The sequence below is a fragment of the Sabethes cyaneus genome, chromosome 2 (genome assembly GCF_943734655.1).
Source record: "Sabethes cyaneus chromosome 2, idSabCyanKW18_F2, whole genome shotgun sequence".
In the NCBI taxonomy this organism is placed as follows: domain Eukaryota; kingdom Metazoa; phylum Arthropoda; class Insecta; order Diptera; family Culicidae; genus Sabethes; species Sabethes cyaneus.
Genome location: NC_071354.1, coordinates 40,182,670 through 40,193,490, shown reverse-complemented (window position 1 = coordinate 40,193,490; position 10,821 = coordinate 40,182,670). Strand labels below are relative to the sequence as shown.

At 41.8% G+C, this 10,821-nt stretch overlaps 1 protein-coding gene across 1 annotated transcript; it reads right to left on the bottom strand.

Annotated features, from left to right (window-relative positions):
• Positions 1-1,573: 1,573 nt before the first annotated feature.
• LOC128735336 (uncharacterized) lies at positions 1,574-6,931 on the bottom strand. The gene has a single exon (XM_053829826.1). It carries the CDS (start codon positions 6,929-6,931, stop codon positions 1,574-1,576), a length of 5,358 nt encoding a protein of 1,785 aa, XP_053685801.1.
• Positions 6,932-10,821: the final 3,890 nt, after the last annotated feature.

Genomic DNA, 10,821 nt, shown 5'->3' with positions numbered 1-10,821 from the left:
ACGAGGTGAATGTTTTTTTTGTAAAGATTTTTGCAAATACTTTTCGATAGCATTATTTCAAGTTGCAACTTGCTCAAAACTAATCTTCAATTATTCTATCTCCACTGATCCGCGGATCCCGCAACTTGAGTAAAGAGGAACATTATACAAATTTAATAAACGTTTCCTCAACATTGCAATAAAATTCCTCAATATAAAAACTCTACAGTTTTTTTTTCATAAGGCCATTGCAAATCATTTTGTCACCCCCTTTTGGAAATTGGCTTGAAAAATCGGGGGGCAAAAAAATAATTTGTAGGATATGAGCTAATTTTTTTTATAAAATCAATTGTCTGTGGGCTCTACAGCTTGAAAAACTCGAAAAATGAATTTACGAGTTGAGTTAACGCTTCTAGCACGAAATAGAAATGGAAGTTCAAACAGTGGAATTTCCGAAACTCGGCCAAAAAAATTTTCTTTCGTTTTTGTCTTTTTGTTCGTATATTTTTGCATGAAAAATAACAACGTATTTATTAAAAGCAAGAATAGATTTGGATTTCACGTTTAAACTTTAAGTAAAAATGCCTAAAATCCATATTTTTTTTGCTCGATTAAAAAATTCTCTTTGTTTTTCGGTTGATACCCGAATGTTCTACTAACTAAACTACTGCCGCACCTAATACAAGGGTGCGGCAGTAGTTTAGTAAGCAGTTATTTATTTAGTTTATTTAGTTAGTAATTAATTTTTTTATTGTTATTTGATCAAGATACGGGGTTGACTGCCGGTATCGAAGGGTTACTTGTTCGCGACCGCGACTGGCAGAAGGGCCAGTAGTGAAGTTCGGAATTTTCTGACCGTAAAAAATATCACATTTACGGGAGCTTTTCTATTTATTGCTCGTCACCTCAAGTGATCAGATTGTACTGCCAGTTTCATGTGCATGACGATCTAAAGATAGATTCAGATTGCCTATCTGTAACAATGGATCTGTCCTACATCTCTCTCTGTATCAACTATCTCGCTTATCATCGATAAGTCATTAATGATAATTGCATTTGACGTGATTTTAGATCATCATATAATTAGGGTAAGCAAATTTAACAATAGTGTAATTAGAATTTAGTTTTAAGCAATTTAGTTTTAAGCATTTAGATACTAAGAAAATTGATTTAATGTAGCATTAATCTCCTACATTCCGACCCCTTTGAAATATTAGGGGTATTTCAACTATTTTATCTACTATTTTATATCTGCTAATCAATCTTTGATTTTGATGGCATTGTTGTTTTCATTCACTATTTGACGGTGCCCCTCGTTTCCGTCTTGGTTGCATCCAATGGCTTGTTTATTGGTCTATTGGTGTTTCTCTCTCTTGGCGCTTGCGGTGATAGTTCAATGTACTTTGATGCAGTTAATAACTGCACGCAATATCGCTCCAGTCAAGGGATGTTTAGCAATGATGCAACGTTGCGACGCTCCGCTTTCACCGGCAAAATAGAAGACCAGGTAGATCATACGGGGTTGGATTAAGTAATTGGAATGATAATTACCTGCTGAAATTCCAAATGCGCATCGAGCAAGTAGTAGACTGCTCTAACGATCGATGGTTGGCAGGATGCCATCAGTGGGCATCGGAAGCAAAGCAATTTTTGCTACGGGTCGAACGACGTTGTCTGCAGCGGCTGTTTTTAGTGTGACGACTCGAACGATTCCGTCTTTTCCAGGATGTATGGCGGTGATCTTCGCAAGCGGCCACTTGGTTGGTGGCACATTATCTTCTCGAACGACGACAATTCTTCCTGGTTCAATTTTAACTGGCGGACTGCAGCTATTTGATGCACGAGACTGCAGTTGTTGGAGATACTCCGGGTACCATCGAGCCCAGATACGTTGTACATGTTGCTGGGTTTGCTCCCAATGATTGAGCCGGTTTGCTGGTATACTTATTAAGGGTGGTTCGCTGACAGCTTGAAGATTAGAGCCTACCAGGAAGTGTCCCGGTGTCAGGGCCTCTAAATCTGACGATTCCGACGGTATTGGTGTAATTGGCCGTGAATTGAGGCACATTTCCACCTGTGCGAGTAACGTTAGCATGTCTTCATATGCGAGAGTAGTGTTACGCATTTCTTTCAGAAGGTGAAATTTAGTAGATTTTACGGCGGCTTCCCAGAGGCCTCCGAAGTGAGGAGCTCTGGGCGGAATGAACTTCCACTTTATCCCGTGGTTCGCACACCAATCAAAAATCTTATTTCGTTCCGGTTCTTCCAGCTTCAACATTCGATATACTTTATTGAGTGCATGGGCGGCTCCCTTGAATGCTGTGGCGTTATCGGAGTGCAGTTCACAGATTATTCCCCGTCGAGCAACTAGGCGTCTGAGTGCGGCCAAAAAGGCAGCGGTGGAGAGATCACCCACAAGTTCAATGTGCACCGCTCGAGTAGAAAAGCATATAAAAATGGCAACGTACACCTTCGTTGGACCACGCGTTCGGACAGCTGACTTTATGAAGAAGGGCCCACAATAATCGATTCCGCAAACAGAAAATGGGCGAGTGGGGGTGACGCGTGATGCTGGCAAATCAGCGGTGCTTTGCTTGATCAACACTGGCTTGAAACGAAAACATGTATGGCATTTATGGTATACTTGACGCACAAGATTTCTTCCTCCAAGAAACCAATATTTCTGACGTAGAGTTCCTAGCATTAATTGCGGACCAGCGTGTAGAAGAACCTTGTGATAATAGTTAGCTATAAGGGTACTCAAAGGATGATTGCCCTTTAACAATATCGGATGTTTCACTTTCTCAGATAGTGCGGCATTATCTAAACGACCGCCAACTCGAATGACTCCCATTGAATCCAAAAAAGGTTTAAGCCATTTGAGAGTATTGGGCTTGGATAATTGAATGCCATTGGCGATGTTGTTGCGTTCTTCCCAAAAACTGTCTTGTTGTGCCATTCGGCACAGTGCAATATCGGCTGAAAAAAGTTCTTCACTGTCGAGTGCATAAGATGAATCAATTTTCACGTGACGAAGAGTGAGTTTAGTATAACATGTTGGGTTGGTTTTGCGAACGATGGAACGGTTGCGCAAATTTTGTAGATAACGAAGGCAATAGGCTGTAGTTCGTCGCAATGGTGAATAATCCGAATATCGAGCGAATAAATACTCATTGAAGCTGCATTGTGTCGTAGACATAGCGACTAACGGAACGTTTTTGCCTTCCGTTCTAGTTTCGGGTAGTTCATCAGTTGGTAGAGCTCCAACCGGCCAAAATTCTGAAGCGAGGGTAAGCCAACTAGGTCCGGTCCACCATCGTGTGCTGTTTACAATTTCTGGTGGATTCAGTCCCCGCGAGATATCGTCTGCAGGGTTGTCGACGCCGGCAATATGTTTCCAATTGTCGATCGTAGTTGCTTGCTGGATATACGAAACACGGTTGGCCACAAATGTCTTCCAGCGTCCTGGCACTGAGCGTAGCCATTGTAGAACAGTCGTAGAGTCTGACCAAAAGTGAACTTGTGTAGGTGAGATTTTCAGGGAGCCGGACACCTTTTTATAGAGCTGTGTAGCCAACCGGGCAGCACAGAGCTCTAATCTTGCGATAGTGTGATGTGTTGAAAGTGGTGTTACTTTACATTTTGATGCCATAAGCTGAACAGATATTTGGTGTGTTGTTTCAGCGCGTACGTAGCAACATGTTCCGTACGCTCTTTCGGATGCATCGGCGAAAAAATGCAATTCGAACTTGATTGCACTTGGCAGCGATACGAATCGTGGTATTTTAATTTGGCGTAAAATATCTATGGTGGTGTGGAATTCCTTCCACGCATTTTGCAGCTTCGGTGGCAATGGTTGATCCCAATCGAACCGATTACCGTCAGCTTGCCTTAGTGTCCACAAATGCTGCATGAATAATTTTGCCTTCATGATGGTGGGACCTACCAAACCAAGAGGATCAAAGATTTGAGCTATGTAGGACATCACATTTCTTTTAGTCAAAACAGCTGCTGGCAACGGTAAGTCCACTTTAAAACGAAAGGTGTCGGTTTTGGGCTCCCAGATCAAACCGAGTGTGCTTATGGATTGTTCGTCTTGCATATCGACAAATGGTTGAATTGCACGGTCCTCAGACGGAATGCCTTTTAACACATCCGATGAATTCGATGCCCACTTTTTTAGTGGGAAACCAGCGGTGCTAAGCATGAGTGTAACTTGACGTTGAATTTCACGGGCTGTCTGGACATCCTCAGCTCCAGACAAAAAATCGTCAACATAAAAATCGTTAGATACAGGATCAGCAGCGGCGGGAAAATTGTGACTTTCGTCAATTGATAACTGCTTGAGGGTTTTAGTGGCAAGGTACGGTGCGGAGGCTGTGCCGTACGTAACGGTCTGTAGCTCATACGAGGCGATGGGGTCCTTGACGTTGTTGCGCCATAGGATTCTTTGTAGCGGTCGGTCCTCTGAATGTACCTGTACCTGTCGGTACATTTTTTCTATGTCGGCCACCAATGCAATAGCGTGTGTTCGGAAGCGCATGACCAAAGATAACAAATCTTGTTGGACGACCGGGCCTACGAGCAAGCAGTCGTTCAGCGAGTATCCAGATGCCGTCTTGCATGACGCATCAAAGACTACCCTAGTCTTCGTGGTGGTACTCGAAAGTTTAAATACCGGGTGATGTGGGAGGTAGCAGTGTTCGATTGAATCGTCGACAGGGTCACAAATTCGTCTCATATGCCCCAATTGCTCGTACTCATGCATGAATTGGTGGTAGGATGATTTTACGACGGGATCACGGTCTAACCGACGCTCGAGGCTGTGGAATCTGCGTTCAGCTATAAGCCTAGAATTTCCTAGAACGATCTCAGTGTTTTCGGTCTTCGGAAGACGAACGACGTATCGCCCAGAAGAGTTTTTTATTGTGGTGGAAGCATAAAATTCCTCGCAGCGTTTTTCTGAAAGAGACTGTGTATTTTGCTCTACTAGTGTCTCTAGTTCCCAAAATCGCTGTACTGCATCTTCGAGTCTGCTTTCAGCAGTTGAAACAAAACAGTCTAGCGTTGTGGGTGAAGCATCTTGATATGTTGAACCGGAAACTGTCCAGCCGAAGAGGGTTTCGATAACTTGAGGTTGGCCGGATCCTAAGGAGATTTTCTTGCCTGTGTGCAATTCCCAGTATGTTTCTCCGCCAATGATAACATCTATTTGGCTGGTAGTGTGAAATTTCGGGTCCGCGAGAGCAACATTCGGAATATTCCACGAGCTGACTTGTACGGGTACGGTTGGTAAATCATTAGTGGGTGTTTCGATTACCAAAAACTCAAGCTTCGTGGAAAATGGAGAAACTCTAGATTTGACTATTGCGGTTATAGTGCGCTTTAATGTTTTCAAGGATTGACCAATTCCCGCAACATTAACATTTACTTTGGATTGGCGATTGCAGAGCAGATTGGCAAGCCTTTTCGATATGAAATTCGACATCGAGGCACAATCTAATAGAGCTCTAGCTTCAAAGATGTGTCCATAATCATCGACGACGTGAAGGGAAACTGTTTCTAATAAAACTGTACTTGGACGAGACTGAACCGCTAAACTAACTTGAACATTGGAAGGCCCTGCCTTTCCTGGGAGTGCGAACGATGGTGGATTCGGTTGCTGCTCTGGAACAGGTATTGTCACCGCTGGAGAAGAATTCGATGGAGAGAAATCATGCAATAACGTATGATGACGATCATGACACACACGACACTTGTATTTGGATCCACAGGTTCTCGCTTGATGACCAGTACGGAAGCAATTCCAACATAGTTTGCGTTGGGTAATCAGCTCCCGACGCTGACTTACTGACATTTTTTCAAAGGTTGAGCATTGAAACAAATAGTGATTCTCGCGGCAAGCGACACACGATGGCACTGACGGGTTACTTTGGGAGGCAACAGCATTGGCTACTGTTCTTGGGGGAAAGCCTTTTTTCTGGATCTGATTCACACCGGGCATTCTGGTATGATTAGACTGCGAACGTTGTAATAAATCTGACGCAACAGATTTCAGTATGCGCACTCTTTGATGAAGGAATTCTATTAAAGCATCGTAGCTAACCTCTTCCATTTGACTGCTTCGTTCCTCCCAGGCACGCAATGATGCTGGGTCGAGCTTGTAGCATAGAATGTTAATCAATGGAGTGTCCCAATATTGGATTGGTTCCTCCAACTTCGCTAAAGCTTTCACGTGGCGTTGGAATTCATCAATAAGTTCGTGCAATTCCTGAGCAGATTCTCTTTTCATTTGTGGGAGATCGTAAATTGATCTAAACAGCTGCTTTTTCAGGAACCGACGATTATCGTATCGTTTTAATAATGCATCCCACACCGATGCATAATTGTCTGCCTCAATATCGACACTTTCGAAAGGTTTTCGTGCTTCACCTTGGAGAGATTGCAGCAGATACTGCAATTTTGCAACCATGGGGATGTCAGCGTTTGAGTGAACCATGGAGCTGAATGTATCCCGAAACGACAACCATTTTGTAAAATCTCCATTAAATTTTGGGAGATCGATTTTAGGCAGTCTTAAGTGGAAGGTGTTGGAAGGGGTATGTGGCGCGGGCATGATAGACGTATTGAGCCCCGTTTGGTTCAGATCGGGTGCTCTTCGGGAAAGCAAAAATCCTTTCGCTACACAATAGCGCGTTTCCAGATCAGATCGTTCAATAAGATGGGTATCTAACATTTCAGCATCGTCTATTTTTTCGATTTCACTCTGCACTTGATGGAATTCCTGGTACATTTTGTCCAACGATTCCAAACGGACGAAAATCTGGCAAGCATCACGGTCATTATCGTAACGTTGAACGAAATTTTCCACCGAATCGCGCACCACATATACTGCCTTTCTAGCCACTAGCAGTTCAGTTAGCTTCTTCTCGGTTTTCTTGTCTGTGGGCATTTTGCAAAAACGATCGCGGAACGAAATCGTGTTTCTCCTTCCCGACGCGGACGATACGGTTTAATCCTTCCCGACGCGGACGATAACGAGATTCTCCTTCCCGACGCGGACGATATCGATTCAATCCTTCCCGACGCGGACGAGAATCGCGGAATGCACCACAAAATCGAGTCTTAGCGTTATAAAGCTTGGTTCGAGCTCAGAATGCGGTCTCACTTATTGTCGAAGTGAACCTTATTTGAGGCAACCACAGCTTTGATATCACAAATCGAAACTTCTTTGATCAGCGTACCCAAGCCACGCTATCAGGGTACCGCGAGGAAACATGACGCCAACACCACACAATTGAACAATAGCATTCTATATCACACAATACGGTATAGAATTTGCACAATTGCACTTTCAATGGATCTTTGTCCAATGATCTTGAGACGACCTTTATATTTGCGGTCGCTCAAACAATAGCACTACACTATGTCCTTCCGCGGGGGTGTCCTTCGATCCGGCTCGAAGGACCAATGTTCAAGATACGGGGTTGACTGCCGGTATCGAAGGGTTACTTGTTCGCGACCGCGACTGGCAGAAGGGCCAGTAGTGAAGTTCGGAATTTTCTGACCGTAAAAAATATCACATTTACGGGAGCTTTTCTATTTATTGCTCGTCACCTCAAGTGATCAGATTGTACTGCCAGTTTCATGTGCATGACGATCTAAAGATAGATTCAGATTGCCTATCTGTAACAATGGATCTGTCCTACATCTCTCTCTGTATCAACTATCTCGCTTATCATCGATAAGTCATTAATGATAATTGCATTTGACGTGATTTTAGATCATCATATAATTAGGGTAAGCAAATTTAACAATAGTGTAATTAGAATTTAGTTTTAAGCAATTTAGTTTTAAGCATTTAGATACTAAGAAAATTGATTTAATGTAGCATTAAGCTTTAAATTTAGTTATAGATTAAGTTGTTTTATCTCTATCTCCTACAGTTATTATTAACAGATTTATGATGGTTTTAAAGCTAGCTATAAGCATTTTTTAATGTATCATCTTGATATTACTATGGTAAAACCAGAGCATAGTATAGCACAGCATAATTTGACCGCCCATGTGTTGCCCCTGATTGATCATCAAAGCTTCGGAATGATGCTTAGCAGTAGCAGCTGATTCTTACATTGTGACACATATGTTTTCGAACAAAAACAAAGTCATATATTTTTGGTAATAAAGGATGAATTTCGAATTTTACTTTTAGAAGTTGTTTACCCATAGATACAGAATACAACAAACAATCATTACTCTATTGAATCGCCTTTTATCTAGATAACACACTTCAAACGTTTTTTAAAGTCGTTACATGTGGCACGTACTACTTCCATCGGAATATCATCCCATATCTTGTTAATAACTAATTTAAATTTATCCAAATTATGATCTTTATAATCCTTGAGCTTCTGCTGCATGTACCGCCATATACAAAAGTCCAGTGGATTCAAATCAAGCGAACTTGGAGGCCATTTATTTTTCGATATGAAATCCGCCGGATTGGCTTTGCACCACGTCTTCACAAGATTTATGGTGTGGGCTGGAGTTCCATCCTGTTGAAAGCCGTAATCTTCTTCACCATACATTCCCCGAACGTAAGGCATCAAATTTTGTTCTAAGACCATTTCTAGATAGTATTTTACATTAACTTTCACACCCTTGCCAATAAATAATAGAGGAAGTTTCCCTCTCTTTGAAATACCTCTCCATACCATGACCGTTGCTGAATTTTGGTATCGTGGCACATTCTGTTTGTGCTTTGGAACGTCTATGATCGAAACCAAACACAACCGATCATTTTGAGCATGATGTGGTGTTTGAAGAACAAACAACTTCTCATCAGAAAAGATCACTTCTGAAACACCGTGCCGACAGAGCAGCAGGTTGCATCTTTCCTGCCATTTTAGTTTTGTTGCTTGCGTTAATCCATGGATTTTACGTTTTTTGATTGCTTTCATATCCAGATCTATTTTCAAATTTCGACAAAGAGATAGCCTCTTGATATTCAGCTGAACTGCGACGAATTCCTTCTCGAACAACCTTTTTGATCTCTGCAGTTCTAACGCTTCGTTTTCTTCCGGTTTTTCACGGTTTTCAACATATCCCGTCTCGTCAAATCTTTTTAGTATACAGTATACAAAACCTCTTTTTATGCCGAGATGTTTGAGGTCATGAAAAATAGTGCCGCATGTAGCACCGTTTAACAATTTATTTATTATCAACGACCGTAACTCAAACTCTGGTACGTGCACACCGAACGAGACACAATACGAAAATGAAACTACGTCAAGTAAGACTTAAGTCATGATGCCACACACACATGGTCTTAGTTTGATCGTATTCATTTTATATGCCGCTGCAAGCCTAAAATGATTTTTGTTCGAATATATATGTGTCACACTGTAGTGGTCAGTTAATCATGATCCAATGGTTTGAGATGCTGAATAACAAAATTGGCCATGTGCAATGCAGTTCAATTTGGGAGGAAAATGAATGTCAGCAGCACTGTATCTCGGTCTTATCGTCCATTCTAATTTTGAACGAGATAAAATTCATAGCGTGCAAGTCGTCATCCTTTTAGGTCAACGGAATTACCTTGATCGGATCTTCATACTGCAAAGAACTTTTGACCAGATGAATTCGGGATAATTATAACCAATTACGAACAGATTTGTGGGAACTTATCAAGCCGGCTTCGTCGAAGGTCGGTCTACAACGGATCAAATATTTATACTGCGGCAAATTCTCCAAAAGGGCAGTGAGTATAGAGTTCCCACGCACCATCTGCTTGTTGACTTTAAAGCAGCATAAGATACCATCGAGCGGGAAGAGCTGTGAAAAATCATGGACGAGAACAGCTTCCTCAGGAAGCCCCTCAAACTGATTCAATCTACGACAGTGCTGTGTTCGAATTTCGGATGAATTGTCAGATTCATTCGCATCACACAGAGGACTTCGTCAAGGTCTGTTCATCATAGCGCTACAAGGTGTGAACCGAGCGGATATGAACACACGTAGCATCTATGGCGGTCATTTGGCTGAACAGTACACCAGACTAAAGCGCGAACTTGATGCTGAAAACCATTTGAAGACTATAATAAAACTTATATTGTTACTTGGGCGACCATAACTTTAAAACAACAATAAACGCTATCGGGGAATTTTGATTACTAAGAAATGATAAATTGGCAAGCCAGTAGAAAATATTCTAGGAAAATCTAAGAATTGAAGCATGGTTTATAGTTGTACACCGGAAAATTTTGTCAAAAACTTCACACAATGGGTATTTTTCCCAGATTGTTAAGAAAATTTTCTCACGTTTTCTTCATAAAAATTTTTCTGCAACGTTTGGCTCAATAGTTATGGTATTTTGAAAAATGCGATGACCGAGAAAATCGGATATTTTGATTTTCAATTCCATGCTTGACCTGTCTACAAATATTGATTTCCGTATTATGAAGGCATGCATGGCCTTTAGACAAGGGTGACGAGCAAAAGCAACTCTTGGGGGCTTAAACTCTAATACATATATTGGCTGTACATGGTCGTTATCAGGACCGATACTGACGAATGGTTGTTTTATATGATGGCAGAAGGGGAAAATTGTGACTGTCCAGACACCAATCTAAACCATCTCTAAAGCATGCGTTCAATGATGACTTTCTCAAGTAACTTTGCTCTTAGAGAGGCTATATGGAAAGAAAAATTTTCGACTGTGTGATCTGTTACACCGACGGTTCTTTGTACGAACGTTGCGCGGGTGCCAGTATTTACTGCCGTGAGCTAGAATTGGAGGAATCCTATTCGTTGAGTAGTGACTGCACCGTTTGTCAAGCTGAA

What these genes read in the sequence shown, in the direction of transcription:
- LOC128735336 (XM_053829826.1), bottom strand. Translation starts at nt 6,931, where the DNA reads ATGCCCACAGACAAGAAAACCGAGAAGAAGCTAACTGAACTGCTAGTG.